The sequence below is a fragment of the Engraulis encrasicolus genome, chromosome 6 (genome assembly GCF_034702125.1).
Source record: "Engraulis encrasicolus isolate BLACKSEA-1 chromosome 6, IST_EnEncr_1.0, whole genome shotgun sequence".
NCBI lineage: Eukaryota > Metazoa > Chordata > Actinopteri > Clupeiformes > Engraulidae > Engraulis > Engraulis encrasicolus.
In genome coordinates this window covers 44833874-44855176 of record NC_085862.1, presented here as the reverse complement: position 1 = coordinate 44855176, position 21303 = coordinate 44833874, and the positions used below count along the sequence as shown (strand labels likewise).

The following is a 21303-nucleotide window of genomic DNA, read 5'->3' as shown; positions in this document are numbered from 1 at the left end:
TGACTTTGAGTTTAATAACTGCAGAAAGCTCTTAGGAATGGGAAAAATAGCCACCCTTTTCATCAGCTGATTATGTTATGATAGTCAAAGTAAAAAGCTTAAAATGGACAGTTCTATGCATGTGTGTGTGTGTGTGTGTGCACGCACTGTGGGCTAAATGTGTTGCGTTAGCATCAGTAAGTTTTTTCCATCTTTAGTTATATTTTCCAAAAGCAAAATTAACATGTGTACCAGTTTGTAGAGGGCTGCAGGCTATTAATCGGTTTCATCGATCTGTTATAAAAATAATTGGAATGCAGGGGACCTTTGGATGCGAGGTATGAGGCAAACGTCAGCGCTCAGCATCACATATTGACACAACGTAAACCATTTCACACCGGACTACTCCTTTAAAGGACCAGTTCAGTCAATTTCAACATGCAGTTGTAATGCTCACACTACCCTGAACTTGTCAGTACCTGAGGTTTTTTTTTCTTCTTCAGCCTTTTCCGAGATCTTGGTCATTGTCATGGGGGCAGCGCTTTGTTTACATTTCAAAAAAACATTTTTATTTATTCCCAAAAACATCCGAAAGGTTATACAACATCAGCAGACAACTAGCAAACAGCGGTACCTTTTGGGAAAATATTTGGAGTAGGCCTATGTTAATTTAAAAAAAAAATGTAAACAAACGCTGCCCCCATTAGAATAGCTCATATCTCGGAAAGGGCTTAGCCGAAAAATGTGGCATCACCGGATACTGACAAGTCAAGGGTAGCGTGAGCAACACAACAGCATATTGAAATTGACTGAACTGGTCCTTTAAGTGCCTCTGTTTGTGTTCTGTTTTTGATTTGTTTTTTTGTCTTCCTATGCTCTGTGCTTCTTGCTTTAATTTCCTAACCATGGTTTTCATCATCTCTCTTTGGTGTTTTACCCATGCTTACACATACCCTATCATGTGTTTAGTTCTTTGCTTTCTGTGTTATGTCTTTGGTCAGATTTTTTTCTTTCATTCTTGTACATCTTGTTCATCACATGTTTTATTCCCTATTTATTTTAATGTGGTATGTCTAGTAGTGTCTATATGTATATAGTATGTCTTGAGGAGACGTGTGATGTTGACCACTTCAGTTTCACCCATGGGGGATAATAAAGTTAACCTTGACCTTTTTTTTGCCCGGTAGCTACTGCCTGTTTGCTGTGCGTATACCCTAGTTTGTTCATTGGTATGTTAAGCTTTGTTGTTTTGTTATCTGCCATTGGTGCTTTGTTTTACCCTGGTTGTATACTTCTGTTATTTCCGTTTTTTGTCCATGTCTGCTGTTGCCTGTGGTTTTCAGTTCCCTTCTTTTTCAAACCATTTAATATTTCAGATATTGTTTTGTGGTGCACTTGACCTACAAGACATGTGGCATATCTTGTGTACAGAACACAGGTTGTGCTGTGGAGAGTACTTTTCAAACTTCTTCCAGCTTTTTAACTCTATGGTCATACATGTCTTTTTTACTTTTTTACACACACACACACACACACACACACACACACACACACACACACACACACACACACACACACACACACACACACACACACACACACACACACACACACAAATATGCCCTTTACAATATGCCCTTTACAAATGAAAAGGAAGAAGGATAAGTTCAAATGTGGCCTTTAATAGATTCAATGATCACATCTAAACAGACATTACAAACATCACATTTTTATATAGTAGTGAACTAATTTATGCACATTGGGCATCACACTGGCAAGCCATGTGGGCCACGGCTGTCTCTCTCACGTCCACGGTCTTCTCAGAGAGGCTGCTCAGGTCCACAGCGCTGGTATCTGAAACAGAAGACAGAGACAACACACATAGACAATTAAAAAAGCTGCATCGTAAAAAAAATAAAAAGGGTAGAGATACTGATCACTTCCCAATGGAAATTATGCACTTTTTAACATATAAGTAGTTTATGTGATTTTTGTGCCAAAGCAATAGAACACTGTAAAACCAATTGTGAAAGAAACAAAAAAGACACTCACGGGTGGGCAGGCAGTGGTATGCGACGGTGACTGGCATGGTCTTCAGTGGGAGGCATCCAGGCAGACAGCGCAGCACGGGCTCGACAGAGTAGCATTTGGAGTCCTGTCCATTCACAATGATCTGCTTCTCCAGCTTCACGGATTCAAGCTTCATGCGGCACTCTGCAAACGTACAAAATAAAAGCGTGCCAGCTCAGTTGGACAGGTGGAGAACTAGGTGGTGAGAAGACTAGGAAAATGTCAATGGACTTGGCTCATTTTCTTGTTTTTTGTATAATTCTATTTTGCTTAGTCATGATATGAATACATTTCAGCTTGGATAAAAATAAGTGTATTATGGCCTATGCCATAGGCATTCGTACAATGCAAAAGTTGCTTTTTTAACCCATTGACGCCTAAGGCACCTGCAAAAAAGGGTGCTGAATGCCTGAGCCCTTTTCAAGAAAAGCTGCCCTCAGCCTATAAAAACCTAAATATCTTAGCTTCTGAAGCACATAAAAATATGCACTAAGTTGCATTTAAACACTAAGACCCTCATCTTTCATTAGAATGTGTTCATTCATCTCAAACAAACAGACATTTTTAATAAAGTTGTCTCAAATCTCATGTGCCTGAATGTTGAGTAATGCAGCTCCAGGTGCCAGGGCCAATGTTGCAAAACGCAACATCAGGCATCAATGGGTTAACTATCAAGACATTTTGCATAAATTTATGTTACTCTCTACCTATTCATCCCCCATATATGTGTGCCTCCCACCGCCACCCATCCATATATATATACTTGGCTCATTTTCTTACGGTTGCTGTCGCGGCAGCTCTCGGCAGAAAGCACCCAGGAGTGGGCGAAGCTGACAGAGCTTTGTGACACGTAGCCACTTGGTGTGGAGTATTCCTGTCTGATCTCTCCGTCAGCCTTGCCACAGAGACCGCAAACCTGGCCCTTCATCCAGTCTGCTACGTTCACCTGGTGGAGACAGTTTTTTTACTCAGCCAGATGCTCTCAATAATATGATGGTGTCCACTACAGCACAGCATGGCACAGTGTAACATTGGACTCACCTTCCAGCTGTCTTTGTTCAGGTACACCTCCTGAAGACCCAGTCTTGGTGCAAACAGGGCCAGACCATCAGCTCTCTGCTTGATCAGGATGGATTCTGTGAAAAATAAAGACGAAAAACAAATGAGCGATCAGATGAATGAAAGAAAGAAGGAAGTAGGATGTTTTAAAAATATTTGTTTGATGATTAACTGCAGCTGTGGGGAGTCTTCCACCAACATTAAAGGAGTTCTGCAACTAAATTTATTTTACAAACACAGAAACAGAGGAGACTAGACAGACCTGTTGGGTGCTGGTAGGGAAGGCTGGACACAGGAACCTCGATTCCGTTAACCTTCAGGAGAATGTCATTGCCCACGGGGTACAGATCGATGTCACTGTTATGAAAAGGAAACCATTTTATGCAAATGATCAGCAACACAACAAGCACACAAGTGCACCCAGAGACAGGAGAAAGCCAGAAGTAGTGAAGTGAAGTTTCACTGTTGGCAGCAACACTTACATGTCAGACAGCTTGACGTTCAAGTGCTTCTGTTCAGAGAGTTCATCCTTCTTCAGGAGGACGATGAATTTCAGCTCCTCGGTGCAGTCCTGAGCCAACACCTGGTAGCAGGAGTTTGGCATCTCATTCCTGTACTTCCTGTTGTTGAAGGTGGTGAGGGTTTCACGGAACATGGTGCACTGAGCTGGGAACAATGGAGACATACTGTAAGCTTTCGCAAAACTGACATTGTTGTAAATGAATGACAACAACATGACATAGTAGACGTAACCTTTTAAACTGTCAACAGCTCAAGAAACTGAACATGTTCAAAGAATTTGGTCATAATATGACATTGTAATGATTGATCCTAGGGCATTTTCACATATTGTCTTAAAGTTTACCAGACTCATTCCTCTGGACCAAAAAAATACTAGTCAGAAGTAGATCTCAGTTCTGTTTTTGTTCACATTGTGTGTGTATTACAAAAAGAACAGGCTATTATTTAGCAAACTCTCCTGAGACCATGCTGACAAAGATCTCCGCGGATGTGTCCGGGTAAGTGTTCGGTACTGTTCACATATGTAGAAAATGATGAGTCACTGCTCTGAGTTCTCTTCAATGGCTGAAAGGGACCAGGTGTGAAAAGTACTTACCAGAAGTTGCATCAGCCAAAAGGTGTTTCAGATCTTCAACAAGTTCTTTTGGAATCTCTGGGTATCTCTCAGTAATCTCTGCCAAGTACTTCTTGACTAAAGCCTTAAGATCCTCTTCAGTGAGAGGCACAGCATAAGGCAGGGGCACCAATTTGGACAGTGTCATCTACAGGAAAAGGAAAATGCACCACATAATGACAAACTATGTAAAAGGTAAGCAACATAAAAAGTAACATAAGGAGAATAGTCTGACAGCTAACTAATACAAGTATATGTTGTTGTTAAGTCTCTCAACCCTTGATTCAATTAAACTAAGAGATTAAACTTAACTCAACCCAGAATAAGAATGTCTGCACTTCATCTTCTGCATCTCATCACAAGTCTACCAACGCTCCTTTAGTATTAAAAAATAAAATGGACTAATGCCCCCCCCAATGGCAATTAAGCACCGCCCGCTCTCAGCTACCTCTTTCTTAATGCCCTCCTAGGGCTCCCCAACGCCCTCTGGGGATCTGTAGAGCCCCTGTTGAGAAACACTAGACTACTGTAGACTCGGGGACGAGCACAAGAACTTACTGTGGGTGCCTTTGCAACAAAGTCGAGAGCCTTATTAGTTGGCACAGAAACAGACAGTTCAATCTCCTTTTCAGCATTCTTGGCTTTGGTGACGGTGATTCCGTTGGTCAGAGCCACTCCAGGGATGTACTCAGCCAGCCTTAACAGATACAAAACAGTTAGATACATTAGTTATAGGGCAATATCTAATTCTTTATCTGGTTCACAGTATGACCGCATCTGGTTGTCCACCAAATTGATGTGTCAAATGTCAATAATTCTGCCATTAATGGCTAGATCACAACAAAAATTGTTCTCTAGACCGCTATGGGGAATAGAATAACTGTATCAAACTTAGAATCCTTTATATCGCCACATGTGATATGGATGTAAATAAAAGTCCCCTGCAGCATTGGCCATATATTTGGCCAGGTTGCCAATTCTGTGCTTGTGTTATTAGTCTTTGAGTCTCTCTGCATCACAACATACGTACTTCTTGGCGTAGGTGATGACAATGGCGGGGATCTTCACCCAGTCCACAGCGGCGCGGATAGCGGGAGCAGTGCCAATCTGTCCGGTCTCACCCTTCAAGATGACGGCAAACTCCTGGCACTCAGCTCCCCATGCGATCTTGGACTGAAGACACAAAAGTCCTCATATAAGTTCATTATTGCAAATAATTGCAAATTTCACAATGTTTGATTATCATTAAAAGTATATTAATAGAAAAATTAAGTATACAAGTAGTACAACTATGATAATAATACATTAAGTATTAGTAGTATGAGTATTATTATTGATTTCATTTCAAAACCACAGTGATGAGGGGAAACAAGGGGTGACAAACCATGACTTTGTGCTTGCTCAGGATAACACCATCAGCACACAGCTTGAAGTTGTCTGTCTCAGCCAGAGCAACGAGGATGGTCTGGAGCCTCCAGTTGGTCTTGTCAAGGTAGGCGGCAACCTGGTAGCCCAGAAGCTTGTGGTCGGCTCTCACGGCACGGAAGGTGGCCACCACAAGAGGTTTCACGGCATTGCCCAGGTACTCATTCTAATTGTAAAGATGCACATACCATTAATACATCTACACACTTTGGGATAAACACAAAAGAGTTTGATAGCAATATATCAATACAGGGCATATTTTTGCTCATTTTTGGAGACATAAAAGAAGAAAAGGGAGAAATAAATTCCTGTTCACCTGCTTGAAGATGTTCTCGAAGCTGGCTGCACTGCTCCTACTTACGTCTGTGCTGGTTCTGTGCTATAAGGTGAAGACAAAAGTATAGAATAAATGTACAGTACAGCCATTTTACAGCTATTTACATGATCAAAGAGGACATGCTGCTGAAAGAACTAATTGAGAGGGTATTTACTTACCAGGTGCACATGGTTCTTCCTGAACTTGATTTCCTGTTGGAAACACAGATAAAGCACAGATTTATTTGGACTATCTAGCAATAGCAATGTTTGGGTCTACCACTGTCAGGAGCCCCTCTGAAGGCAGTTAATATTATACATATTTAATAGATAACATACACATAATATTACATATATTATTGTACTTTGCTTTAATTTGCGTTGCTTTAGTTATTTTGAATACCAGATTGAAATTAGCCATTGTGCTATAATCTGGCAAATTTACACGTATGAATGTAATGTATGTACTGTATGTATACTGTATTTTCATTAGTGTGCGCTGTCCTGACACATAAAAGTAAGGAAAAGAAAAAAGAAAAGGTTTTTGGCAGCAGCTTAGCTTAGCGTAGCTTAGCTTACCTGGGAGGAGCGTCTGAGGGACATGGCGCTGGAGCTGGAGCTGCTGGAGGAGACGGAGGAGCTGAGCCTGCTGCTGGAGGAGGAGCTGGAGCTGGTGCGGTTCCTCAGGCCGTTCTGCAGGATGTTCCTCAGCCTCAGCAGGATGTTCCTGCCCTCGGGGAGGTCTTGCTGGAGGGCTGGCAGAGCCTTCAGGATCTTCTCGGCGGCCAAGGGTCCGACCTGGACCTCGACCTCCAGTCTCTCGATGGCTGGGCCGTCGGCTAGAGATGAAACAGGAACGTTGTCAAGACTTCTCGATATTTGTCTTTCTGATATCTGTCTGGCTTCTGATATGTCTGATATCATATGAATCTATTTGCATTGTACTACTAATATATGTGTTTATTTTCACAGCTTTCCACAACCAAACACTGGTTGGTATTATTTGGCACTATGTTGAATGTTCTATGTGAGCTCAGTGCTAAGTTTACACTGTCTCGAACTTTCAAAAAAGCACCAAATATCCAACAGGCACAGACATAGGCAAACGACCAAAGCCAATAAGAATAGTATGGTTCCTCACCGGGTCTCACAGCAAGCACGGCTGCGTGCTGTCCAAGAAGGTTGAGCAGAGGCTGTGTCCTGATGAGAGCAGAGTTGGTGGACATGAGCTCAGCGCATCCCTTCAGACCCAGGATGGGGGCGGGCAGGCAGTAGGTCTTGTGGATGGGGGAGCCGGCCTTGAGCTGAGGGGGCACTTCAGAGGACAGGTCGGAGTAGATCACTTCAGAGGACTGGGCCTGAAACACCAGAGTAGGAGCAGGGACATGTTAAAAAATACAAATCGGCTCAGCACCAGACTACACCAGCAACCCAGGCTCGATTCTGGCCTGAGGATATCTGACGAGCCTTCCGTGTCTCTTTCCCTGCTAATTTCCTGTCCCTCTCTTACTGTCCTGTCAAAATAAAGGCATAAAAAGCCCAAAATATATACATACCGGTATATATAAAATACAAACCAAAGAGTCTGAGATAGTGATCAGAGGCACAATATAATTTTGCTAAATAAAATTGTGTTGTTTTAAAAATGGCTTAATAATAATCTGCTGTTGACAATGACTTTAGTTTTAGTTTAGTTTTTTGTAAGTTGCTTTGGATATAAGCCTGCGCTAAAGATAATGTAACGTAATGGTGAAGTGAGATAACGTGAAGGTGTATAGCATTATAAAAGTAGAAAGGAAAACACAAATGCAGTAAGTCCCTACCATGCTGTTAGCGAATGAAGCAGTCATCTTGGAGGTGAAGATCTCCTTGGAAAGCTGCTCAGTTGCAACAATCACGGGTACCATGGGGGTGATTCTCTCACTGGACAGATCCTCAATGTTTCTGGCAATGGCAAGGGTCTCCAGGCTGCCAAGATCAAGTCACAAACAAAGAATGAATGGCATTACCATGGCATGTTATTTTGTTATGCTGTGCTATGCTATTGTGATCTATTTCAGTGGATTTCATGAAGATTTTACTCCGTAAAAAAAGGGGGTGTCAAGGTTTCAGAATAAACTTATATTAAGGCGAGACACGGCAGGTGAAATCATCGTTTTTTCATGCCCTGATCAAATCTGAGATTTTGGGCTAGTTTGCATCCTTAACTTGTTGTCTTTCACACTGGTGTGAAGAAAACGTCTAAAAAACAGTATTAGATAGTTATTTTATTACATTTGGTAGACTTGCGCTTGTGATTTTTAGGTTGATTTGTTGTGTTTTTCCTCTTGTTACGCACAGTGTTTATTTGCAACCGTTGGGTTTTATATGCCTTCCGAGGTCTCGTTGGAAAGCTTGAGTCTTCCCGCATATAGTCATGTATTCCAAATAAGGATATTTCCGCTGTGTCAACCACCAATCATTGATTTAGACAAGGCGAAAAAAACAGGAAGAGAAGGTTGAAACGAAATCCGATTGGCCGGAATAGGAGATTCGGCACTGTGATTGGTTCTAATCAGTCACGTGTCACTCTCGGCTGCAGTGGATTATTTTGGAGTGAGAAGTATCCAACGGGGCACTTCGTGTCTCCACTTCTTCAAGACGAATCGAAAATGACAAGAAGCCCGTGCTTACATGTAATAGAAAGCACGGAGGAAAAACAATAAAGCAAACGACAATATATGTTTTAAAGTGAATTATTCGGTACGCTGTCGGCATTCATTGGGCTCGCGTTTGCAATGCGTTGCCTACAGTTAGGTTACCCTCTCCTCCTGCACCACAACGAAATCTCTGTCAGTGCGCGTTTGAATTGAATAATCAACGAATTGGTACTCATTGTACTGTTTTATTTAACGTGTTGTGCGATGTAGCTCACAATTGACTCACACATAGCCTAATAAACCACTCTTGTATCTTGTTTTCGAGTGAAGTGCACAGGTAAAACGCCGAGGTTCCGAGGTGAAACCAGCCTGGCGACTAACTCTGTGATATTTTTCTTCCAATAGACCAGTATTTCTTAAGTTGATGGATATTGATCATTAGTCTATAATTGACTCCATTGGCACAGAAAAGATTACTTCCTTCAAACATTATGGAAAGGGGCTTGTGTAAACAGACTATCTTTGGATGAGGTAGTTGACCACCACACATTTGCAAAGCAGAGAGGCTGCTTGTCATCCTGCAACATGCTCACTTCCCAAAGTCAGTAGCCTGCAGTGGATATATGAAAAATAAGCATGGGCAATAAAAATACACCCTGCTATATATTTTAAGTGAAAGTAAAAACAAAGAAACAAACAAAAGTAGAGCTTTTTTTCATTGGCCCAGGTGGTGTGCCACAGGCAGAGAAGGCCCTTTCATGAACAAACAGAAGTGTCCCAATTTAGTTGTAGCCTATCATGTGGGCTGTTGCCAATCACTGGCATCTAGAGACCATTACACCATTACAAGTATTAGTAAAATAATCCTATCTTTAAGGGGTAGCCTAGCAGGAAACATTCTGTTTGTCCCTAGGCCGAAGCTTAAGCCAACCTTAACATAACCAAAAAACTAAATAATAATTAGGCCTAGGGCCTATAGGCCTACTAAAACCATAGGCCTAATCATGATTAAAAATAAAACATGGTTTATAACTCCTTGCTGTCACAAATAAGTAGGCCTATACCAGACTGTGCGGCTATTGTTGTAGCGATAGGCCTATAGCTGTTCTGTTCAAGTAGGCCTAGATGAGCTATATAAATTTCAGCTGCCTATTCATTTCAATATTATAGGACCCTTTTGTGTGATCTTTTGGAAATATTATGGCCAGTAATACATGTTTAGAGAGGTCAACATGAACCTCTGATGCTATAACATCCATGGACCTACTCCACAGTTTGTGATTTTTAACCTGGCAGTTTCTGAGGCCTGTTAGGGCCCTATTCTAACATATTGGTAGGCTATATGCAAATTGGAGGGACCAGCCATTCACTTCACCAGTTGGTAAGTGAAATAGTATGCTTCAAGTGCACAAATATGGCCTAGAAATAGATTATTTCACTCCAAAATTGGTGTAGTGAATGGCTGGAAAAAATAGGGGTACAGGATTGCAACCTCGAAAGCCAGATCACTGATGATGGCACTGTTGATACCATTAATGATAAAATAAAAAAATATTCACTGTTTTAAATGCAATAGAGTTATCAGTTTTAGTGTAATACATGCATATATTCATCCTACATTCATCCTAATGCCATTTTTTATGTACGTTGTGGCTTTTACCAGAAATCTATGGATTTTTGCCATACAAATCTTTAACGGCCATTTTCTCAAAAATGAGGTTTTTCCTCACACTCAAAGGCCTAAAACTCCACTTCTGTATGACTGACATACACCAAACTTTCCAGTCCTATTCCTGACTGTATATGGAAGATTCTGTCACAGGATTTTGTTGTTATATCATTCTAAGCCTGATTTATAGGACTTTTCCTCTTAAAATGAGGCGAAAAATCACATTTTCAGGGCTAATAGCAATTATTTAAGATTTTCTGGGAAACAAAATGAGATATCCATGAACCCCTGTGACAAAATCTTTTAAACAGCTGTAATAACACAATGAAAAAAGAATTTTGAGTCTAGCTCTTTCCCACATGGTCAAGTTTTACACTTTTGAATATATATGCAAATTAGCGCATAATTAATTAAACATAGCCTAATTACCATATTTAAATATAAGATTTCAGAAAACTTCCAATACATTTTTTTCTCCTATATGTATGAGTAATCCACTGGAAAAGTTTCATGGTGATATCTGCAAGTTATTTTTTTTAGCCTATTCACCTTTAGTGTCTCGCCGCAGATAGAGTATTTACAACACTGTGGAAGGTCAAATTACTCTATTACAGACACTATTAACTCTGAATATGTTACACTGTGGCCAAAGAGTAACGTAACACTATTTTTGAGTGGGACCAAATGTTATCCAAAACTGAGATAACTTCAACTCTTTAAAAGTTATATTAACACTGGTATATTTATTACTGTGTAATGATTTTCATGTCGGCAGACTTGCACATCGATGGTAGTAATATTCTTACCGCACGGCTGCAATGTTCTCGGGCACCTCCATGGGCAGAGCCTCGACCTTGAAGTTCAGCTTGGGGATATCAGCTCTGATGGCAATCTTAGCGGGCACCACGGTGGAACCTCTGGCACGGGCCATGACTGCGGCCTGGATGAAGGCGGTGTTGACTCCCATCACAACAAAGGTATGTGCGGAGATGCTGAGGGGGGTGGATCAATTAAACACTGGTTAGCTCATCAGAAGTCACTTGTTATGTAGCCTTTTCATGCAGATGGGACAACCAATGATCCTATTTGCTATTTGATGAAAAAGCTTAACAACATCATAACAACACTGCTGGGCCATTACAGACAGTTGTTGTAGGTAACAGATATTATGACATTGCCATCATCATTTCGGTGGCAATATGGTTATTATTACAGTGCAAAAAGAGCGTTTAAAGAGTTAAACTGATGCGGTTAAAGATGATATTTGAGAAATATGCCACCATAACTGAAATATTTAACTGAAACACTGATATCAACTGTGATGAAACATAGAGCAATTGTATTGCATGTATGAGTACCTTGGGATGGCCTCAGCCTCCAGCTTGAAGTCAGCCTTAAGCAGCTCAGCAGCAACAATGGGCTCAGACAGAGGTGGGGTAATGATTCCCCTAACTGTGGATTATCAGATAGAGAGGAAGTTGTTTTGTAACAACTGATGAGTAAACAGTACAATAACAATCAGGTGGAATTGGAATTAGGCCGATTTTGATGACTAAATGAGTGTTACTCTGGCTAACATGTTCTCCTACCTTTGACGGTGGCAGCAGCAACAGCAGCAGAGTAGAGACTGAGTTCCATGGGCACACCAACAGCAGTGGGGAAGATGCGACGAACCTCAGCAGCCAGCAGAGGCTTAGCAATGTGGGCAGCAATGCCAGTCTGCAGTGCCTTCAGGGCATCCTTCAGCATGGTCTTGGCATCAATGGTCTGGGCAAGCTGGAGATGAAGACAAGCTTTTAACGTTTCAGTTGGTATATGAAGACAAGTGAAAACAAGCAACATCATCAACTCATCTCAGATGGATGGTAAGATATACAATATATACATATAACCTAGGACTTAAGAAATAATCAATGTTACTACTTTCACCTTTTCATCTTCTTTCTTGTTTTTTTGTTTAAATAATTCTTTAAATAGTTTAATAATTTAATATTGTTTTACATAGCGTACCTCAACTGCGCGGTCAACAAGAGCCTTGTCAATGTTGACAAATGCAATTTCTTGTCCCATGACCTTGGCGTACATGGAGGCCAAAGGCTGGCCTTGGGGCAGAGCTCTCCATTCCTTAAGCTGTGAGCCAAAAGAAGAACACAATATTAGAACAGTATATGACATGTACCCTGCAAAAAAACAAGCCAATGTACTTTATTATGTTTATGTAAATTCAATATAGAATGAAAAACACAAGAAAGTAAAAAGTATGTATAGAACTATGTGTTGTACAATGCATAAACAGTTTACATCTAGCCACCGATGCAAAGAAAAGTTCTATACTTACAGCCTTCATGACTTGCTTCATCTTGTGCAGTCTGTCGATCTTCTCGTGCAGGGCAGGGGACTTGATGATGACCTCCTGAAGACCCTCGGTTCTGATTCCAACCTTGAGGTAACCAAGAAGGCGATTTAAGGTCATGATGATGAACCAAAGAAATAGGGAAAACACCTCAAAATGGTTTTCTTACTAGCAGGCTGAAAACTGTTTTTAATAATATATATATTTACCTCAAGAACATCAGCGGCAGCTCCGGCAAGGTAAGCACGAGCTTTAGCCACAATGGCTCTGGGGAGAATAGTGGCACCGTCGTTGATGATGAAGGCGCTAGCGGCAGCTCCGGCCATCAGGGGGTCTGGGCAGGTGAAAAAACAACATTTCAATATTTGTATTAAGGGGCATTTTTGCGTTTATTTTGATAAGGCAGTAAGAGAGGTGAAAGGAAGTGAGTGGGTGAGAGAGATGGGGAAGGCTCGGCAAATGACCCAGGCCGGAATCGAACCCGGGTAACCAAAAAAACAAAACAAAATAAAATTAAAGATAAGATGATTAAGGAAATGTGTATTACAAAGTGACGTTTTGATTCAAATGATTTGATTAAAAAAAACTTTCCTTACTTCTGTAGATGTCAATGTGCACGGCACGGCTGTAGCGGTAGCTCAGTCTGTCCACCTTGGGGCTCAGGATCTTCATGGCAATATTGCTGGCAGCAGCACTGAGGAACGACAGATTAAATTCATGAAGATATTGCCAACTCTTACTTACATAATCCCACTCTGCTGATTGAATGCACTCATGTTGACATTCATGAATAAAGAAAACAAATTTGAGAAGAATCTCTGAGCCTTTTTCATTAAAAAGAAGAAAAACGTTAAAAAAACGTAATTTTGTGATACATCTCTGGCCTTTCACCCAAACGATATGGTATGTAGTCATATGTGAGGGTGCACTTATTGAGTGGGGACTGCTGAGTGTGTGTGTGTGTGTGTGTGTGTGTGTGGGGGGGGCTGGGGGGGGGGGTAGTTGATTTGTGTGTGTTTGTGTGTGTGTGGGGGGGTTTAGGCCAGGTTGATTGTGTGAGTGTGTGTGTGTGTGCGTGTGGGTGTGTGTGATGATGTGTAAAAATACATTACAGTACATGCAGAACAGGTGTAGGAATGGTAGGCAAATGTAAATATGATGTTTAGGTGAAACGCTAAAACACTGATGGCTAAATGCTTACACGGCAGCCATGTCTGGGGTGGTGCTCCTGGACAGGAATTTCATGTGGGAGTAGGCAAAGCTGACCAGCTGCATGCTGGTCTCCTTCTTCAGCACGTTGGCCAGAGTGGACACCAGAGCCACGGCGGGCCTGGTCTCGAACAGCACGATGCAGGAGACCATCCTGAGCTCAGGGTGCAGGGTCTTGTCCATAAAGAGCTGCAGGGCCACGGGCTGGACCTGTTTCACAAGCACAGTAACAAAAATGGGTTGTCAATATAACTTGCATTTGTCCCACTCAAAAATAGTGTGAATTGTACTTTATGGAATATGAAGTAATCATCTCGTGGTAGAGTTGCAATTACACTGACTGGAATTTAACACTGACATTTTACTAAACTGTTGGACTCTCTGCATTGTTATTAAACCTCTATCTGAAGTTATAAAAAAAATGCTATAGAGAATTTTGACTCCCAAATAAATCAGCCTGATGGTGTGTCACACGCACAGGCAGTGAAGCCAGAGATAGACCTCTCATGGGTGAATGTGGAGGTGATACATTACAGGTACATACAAGCTTAGGGTCCCTCTTGGCGATGTTCCTCAGGGCCAGAATCACATCAACCTGTGCTCTGACTGGAAGAGCAGCGGCGGCAGAGCCAAATCCAGGGAGGATCTTCATGATGGGTTTCAGGCTGGCAGGATGACCTGCGTTACCCAGAACCTTGATCAACAGAGTGATTTCAGCGATGTCAGCCTTGGCAATGGCTTCAGCGACACGGTCGTGGATGGGCTACAGAGTAGAGAAGACAATAATAAGCACTTCAGCACGGAGGAAATTGCAGCTCATTAAACACTCACGATACCTTAAAGTAAAGTAAGAATATGGAAAATAGAGATAAATCGCTCACCTTCAGGAGCTCAGCTGGGCAAGTGGGAACGGCAGCACAGAACTTGGCAATCATGGTACCATAACCCAACATGGTGATCTCACGCAGAACAGGCTGTTCCTGAACCTTGTGGTGGAGAGCCAGGGTCTGGATGATGGGAGAGAATAGTTATAATCTTGTAATTAAAAGGAATCTATTCAATATCACTGTCACAATGTCACAATGAACTTCACAACTCAAAGGTGAACAAAACTATAATTTTAAAGCAGAAATGTCTACACACTTATATCCATTATTTCAGATTTTTTTTAAATTGCCCAATATTCAGTCTCAAAGACATTCCTCCGGGCACACAGAACCCAGCAAGTGGGATTTGTTTGTGGAAGTTTGCTGGTAAAAGTCTGAATTTAAGCAGACATTTGTTTTTGCTCACAAATTCTATTAAAATCTATAGTTATGCCCGCTCCGACTTACAGAGAAAAGTCTGATGATTTCCAGATCAGCAGGAACCATATGCACGGCAGCCAGAAGAATCTGAACGGTTTCGGGAATGGTGATTTGTCCTGCCACAAACTGCTCCTTGATGAACCTCACAGCAGCTGAAGTTCCAACAACTGGGATGGCATCCAAAATGAAACGTCTGCAGCAATGTAGCACAAAAAAAGAGAAAAAGAGTACTTGGAAGAAGCATACTAACTGTTTTTCATAAAGGAACACTAATTATTTTAACAACAGTAAAATGTTACATTGTTAACTGTGCTACTTAGCTAACTTTGTTCATCCTACCGAAACTGTGGTAACAAATACAAGAGGAAATCAAAAGGTAACAAAGGTACAAAGATACAAGGATACCATTAACTATTGATGCTAAATGTAGTAAAATAACTGGTAACACTTCCAAATAAGGGGCCATAATTAACAGTAAAGTAGCTACAACATAATACTTAAGTAAGGGTTAATAATCATTACTTAATGCCACATTAGACACATATTAATTGTTATTAATGCATTAGTAAGCAGTTACTTAACTATTAGATAACTATTACCTTGTGTTACAAGTTAATAGCATATTATTATTTAAGTAATAGATAAGTAAGGGCACAGTTAATAGTTAAGTAGCTATCAGGTCATACTTAACTAAGGACCAAAAGTAACACTTACTTAATACAAAAGCAACGCATAACTAATGGTTATATAATACATAAATATTGGGTTTTGGGACCCTTATATTAGAGTTGGCTGAGGATAACTAATGGTTAATTAATAGATAGATATTGATGTTTGGGACCCTTATATTAGAGTTGGCTGCGGATAACTAATGGTTAATTAATCGATAGATATTGGTGTTTGGGACCCTTATAATAGAGTTGGCTGAGCATACCTAATAGTTAAGTAATTAATCTACTGTGACATCTAGTTTTCACTCGTTCAAATCACTGTAATAGTGGCAACAGGAGCCATTATATAGCAAGGATTGGACGTACACTTCTCAATGATGGTGGGATGATGAGATGTAATTTTTTCATGTACCACTTATTAAATTTAATGGTGAAAACCCTACAATAAATGCAGAACATTATGAAGAGTAACAGTTTTGAAGCTAAACTAAACCATTCCTTTGTGATAATTAGGTTAATGTTTGAGAATATTAGCTCCAAGCAGAGCAGTGCATGATGGGTACGCAATCAATAGACAACAATAATTCGGTATTATTTAATCATTAGATATGCCTTACTTTTGTATTAGGTAAGTGTTAATTAAGGTTCTTAGTTAAGTATGACCTAATAGCTACTTAACTATTAACTGTACCCTTACTTATCTATTAGTTAAATAATTATATGCTATGAACTTGAGACACATGATAATAGTTATCTAATAGTTAAGTAACTGCTTACTAATGTTTAACATGTGAATTAATAACAGTTTATATGTGTCTAATGTGGCATTAAGTAGTGATTATTAACTGTTACTAAAATATTAGGTTATAGCTAATTTGCTGTTAATTATGTTAATTATAATTATATATATGATCCCTTACCATGTGTCTCAAGTTAATAGCATATAATTATTTAACTAATAGATAAATAAGGGTACAGTTAATAGTTAAGTAGCTATTAGGTCATACTTAACTAAGGACCTTAATTAACACTTACTTAATACAAAAGTAAGGCATATCTAATGATTAAATAATACCGAATTATTGTTGTCTATAGATTGCGTACCCATCATGCACTGCTCTTCTTGGAGCTAATATTCTCAAACATTAACCTAATTATCACAAAGGAATGGTTTAGTTTCGCTTCAAAACTGTTACTCTTCATAATGTTCTGCATTTATTGTAGGGTTTTTACCATTAAATTTAATAAGTGGTACATGAAAAAATTACATCTCATCATCCCACCATCATTGAGAAGTGTACGTCCAATCCTTGCTATATAATGGCTCCTGTTGCCACTATTACAGTGATTTGAACGAGTGAAAACTAGATGTCACAGTAGATTAATTACTTAACTATTAGGTATGCTCAGCCAACTCTATTATAAGGGTCCCAAACACCAATATCTATCGATTAATTAACCATTAGTTATCCGCAGCCAACTCTAATATAAGGGTCCCAAATATCAATATCTATCTATTAATTAACCATTAGTTATCCTCAGCCAACTCTAATATAAGGGTCCCAAAACCCAATATTTATGTATTAATTAACCATTAGTTATGCCTTGCTTTTGTATTAAGTAAGTGTTAATTTTGGTCCTTAGTTAAGTATGACCTGATAGCTACTTAACTATTAACTGTGCCCTTACTTATCTATTAGTTAAATAATAATATGCTATTAACTTGTAACACAAGGTAATAGTTATCTAATAGTTAAGTAACTGCTTACTAATGTTCAACATATGCATTAATAACAATTAATATGTGTCTAATGTGGCATTAAATAATGATTATTAACCCTTACTTAAGTATTAGGTTGTAGCTACTTTACTGTTAATTATGGCCCCTTATTTTGAAGTGTTACCAAATAACTTAATGTCAATGTCTGCACATAGTATAGTATATGATCACAGTCCTTCACACATCCAACCTCACTTTCTGCCGGATTGCAGTTTAATTTAAGTTTGTGAAAAACAGCAATATGGAGCTAACAGCCTTCAAGAGTGTCCAGATTGAGGGAAAAATGCCCTCGTTGTGAAGAGTAATGCAAATGGAACTTAACATTTACATCAACATACTGTCATACCTGTACTCGGGTTTGGCATGGTACTGAGTCCAGATGGCCTCGATGTTCTCGAAGGTGGCCACACGCAAGACCTGGATCAGCTGGATGAACTTCAGAGGAGCATCCTCATGGACCTTAACGACATTGTTGGCAACCAGATGGTGCAGAATCTCCACAGCCTGAGAGAAAATGACAAATTGACAAAAAGACAAAAGTGACAAATTATTTTTTAGAAAAAAATTGTTGTGGAATTTCCTACTGTGTGGAACCATTGGGCCTCTGTGATTAACAAAACCATAGAACAAAGAGTCTTCTATACAAGATAATTATATGTTTATAAGCGTTTTTTGGTTGTTATTTTTTTAAAAGCACATTGCCTTACCTGAGAGAGTGGGTTGCTGATTCTGAGGAGCTGGATGGGAGTCTGGAGGATTTCAGTGGCAAACTCATACTTGATAGATCCACGGAGCGCATACTCAACATTAGCCTGGACAATTGGTGTCCTCTCGAACTGAAGGAATCTCAGGCTTTGCCTGTTATGCAGAGAGCAATGTAATAATTTAAACAATTGCACTGTACATAAGACGTTGTAGCTCTATAGGTAGTTTTAAAGATTACAATCTTATTCAGTAATTCAAAGCTCTTACTTGGCCTCCATCTGGGCAACTCCGCCCATCTCAGCAATAGGTGTGACCTGGTGAAGCTCCCTCACTGTGGCCTCAGTGATCAAAGAACCAGTGGCACTTGGCTTGACGATGTAACTGTAGGTGGCAGCTCCAGACATGCTCTTTGACTTCTGTGTGGTTCAGAGGACACAGATTCAGTGAGTGTGAAAAACACTAACCTAGCTGCTAATTTACAACCATACTACAATCTAAATGACCTCTATCGCTTACCAGCTGACATTCGGGGCATGTTTCCAGGTAAGCCAGGCCCAGGTCCTTGATGATCCTCTCCTGACAGTTGGTGAGGTCCTTGGACTTGGTGACAATAATGTGCTGAGCCTTGACATCCTCGTTGATGAGGTAGTGGGTCTTGCACACTCCCTGGGCTCCAGCCTTCAGGTTAAAGATACAACATTTCAGTGTCATGGTAGAACCACAAAAAAAACAATATGATTCTTGAGGATGTTTTGATTGCTGACCTCTTGCAGCTCATAAACATTCTGGGTTTTCTTCAGGTTGAGCTGAAGGATGTTCAGGATACCTCTGTGGATATTCAGCACTGTAGCAGACACTTCAGCAGGTGCAAAGACATTACCAACCACACCATTGGTGTACTCAAACTTGATGGGGATCAAGAGCTGAGAAGCCAGAGCTGAGGTGAGCTTAGTGGCTGGGACAAAGGGATCCTTGGGCCACACACCGCTATACTCGAAGATCTCAGGATCTGCAAGCTGGAAACACATACGCGGCACCATAGGTAAAGATTTCAGGAAGAATGACACATGAGTTGAAACCTAATTCTGGTCCCTGCACACAAAGGACATAACCTCTAGTTCAGCCTATAAGGAGAACTGAGCAATTTAGAATCACTCTAGCCCACAACAGATGTCTAAAGTGATCTCCATCATCTTATACAAAGTGACATGGCTAGGCTAAACTTGCAAACGTGTACTTCTTACAGTAGGTAAATGCCACAAAATGGGTTAGATATGTGCACAAACAAGCAGCACAAATGTAATGTCCAAAAAAGTGACGTTGTCTAAAGCAAAGGCAACCTTTTTTATGACCTTTAAAGTAAGCTAGTGATAAAACTATAGACAATCATAGCTTTCTAATAGATATACTAGTAAACCCAGATTACTGTACCTTCAGCAGGAAGATGTTGTCAGCCACAGCACTGATGAGAACTTTGCTGCTGACTTTCAGTCCTGCTCTGGCCAGTCCTTCCACAGGAAGGCCGCCCAGGAGCAGTGCCTCATACTTGTAGGTGTAGGTCTTGGAGGCGGCAAACTCAGGAGCTGTGAGGAAAATAAAGGCAATTGCAATTTTCATGCGGGCAGTGCAACAACAAACATATGGGCTACATACAACAAAAAAGTGTCTCTATATTTCATGTTCAATTTGATATTGTAACTTACCAATGTTTACATGCTGACCAGCTATATGAAACAAATAAAAAACATTTACAAATTAGTTTTTTTTTTTTTGCTTTCTTTAAGGCCACAACCTGTTTGAACTGCTGCTGCCTGGCAGTAGATATATATCTATGAAAACCAGGACAAATAGACTGAAGAACAGTTTTTAATCCAACTCAATCAACAAGGAATGCTCAATTTCGTTGTACACGTTACAATGACAAATGAAAGATATTCTATTCTATTCTAAATTCCAGCACACAGGCCTTGAAGTATCATAGAAGAATCTGATTATCAGCGTTACAACCTTCCCTTTGTGAAACTGGAAGACTCAGACTTACCCACGAAGGCTATGGCCAGGGCAAGCACAAGTAACCTCATGTTTCAGGGATGCCAGGAGCTCAGGGCAGACCAGGATGGGAGACCCTTTTATATACTGTATGGCGAATCTCATCTATGCACACAGTCTCTCTGTTCATCATTAACTAGACTGATGTCATGACCACCTAGTGCTGCCACACATTTTGCCTGGGTTGTCTCTGGTTATTATGGTCTGTCCAGAAAAATGGAATAGCTGTCCTGTTTTTTTATAATGCACTTTCTCACAACTCATCGAAATAAACACATATTATTCATGTTTTGCGCTTGTGCCTCAATATGTGCCGTTTTTTCACAACTCCGATGTGACCACCAGAATCTGTTGGTACAGCATCCCTAGGGAAGGAGTAGGCAATTAGCGGCCCCGCGGCCAAATCTTGCATTGATAGCTTGCAATCTTCAACTAATGAAACACGTTATAAAAATAAACAATAAACAACTGGCAATTGTATACATTAGTGATGGCAGGTTGCTAAGGCAAGTCGCCCTTTTCATGAGAGAAATGCCAGGAGATGCAGCAGTTTGCATATTATCAGTACATCATTATCATCAGAACAAATTATTGTTTTAAACTAAAATCAAATTACATTAAGTCAATTGAATGTAGGCCTATATTAAATAACATTTATTTTTAATATAATAGAAAAAAATAGAAACAAATTTTTAACCAGTTGAAAACCATGGCAATGGCCGGCCCACGATGCCCTTGTCAGAAAAAACTTGTCTACCCCTGCTTTAGGGCATAACGCCTGGACTTGTTCCCAGGTCAGGTTACCCTGGCTTTTGCTGTTGGCAAAGGGAGAGTCAGACATGTGCAAACATTGGATTTATAGCAATGTGATTCTGCAACACCCCTTTCTTCAAGTTCTAGGATAGTAAGGCTAAACTTCCAAACGTGTACTTCCTACA

The 21303-nt window shown here is 40.3% G+C and overlaps 1 protein-coding gene across 1 annotated transcript; it reads right to left on the bottom strand.

The window, feature by feature from the left end:
* Positions 1-1661: 1661 nt before the first annotated feature.
* LOC134451347 (vitellogenin-like) lies at positions 1662-20422 on the bottom strand. Its single transcript, XM_063201744.1, has 34 exons — positions 20358-20422; positions 20020-20040; positions 19748-19899; positions 19081-19332; positions 18833-18994; positions 18584-18732; positions 18319-18469; positions 17958-18115; positions 15188-15353; positions 14735-14860; positions 14398-14616; positions 13846-14063; positions 13241-13338; positions 12854-12978; positions 12630-12731; positions 12302-12421; positions 11881-12067; positions 11650-11743; positions 11098-11283; positions 7807-7951; positions 7125-7341; positions 6563-6822; positions 6164-6196; positions 5985-6047; positions 5628-5834; positions 5274-5416; positions 4802-4940; positions 4226-4391; positions 3591-3774; positions 3371-3465; positions 3091-3185; positions 2830-2995; positions 2032-2193; positions 1662-1833 (listed from the first exon to the last, which is right to left on the bottom strand). The coding sequence occupies exons 1-34, from the start codon at positions 20395-20397 to the stop codon at positions 1730-1732; spliced, it is 4905 nt and encodes a 1634-aa protein (XP_063057814.1). The 5' UTR covers positions 20398-20422; the 3' UTR covers positions 1662-1729.
* Between the last annotated feature and the right edge of the window lie 881 nt (positions 20423-21303).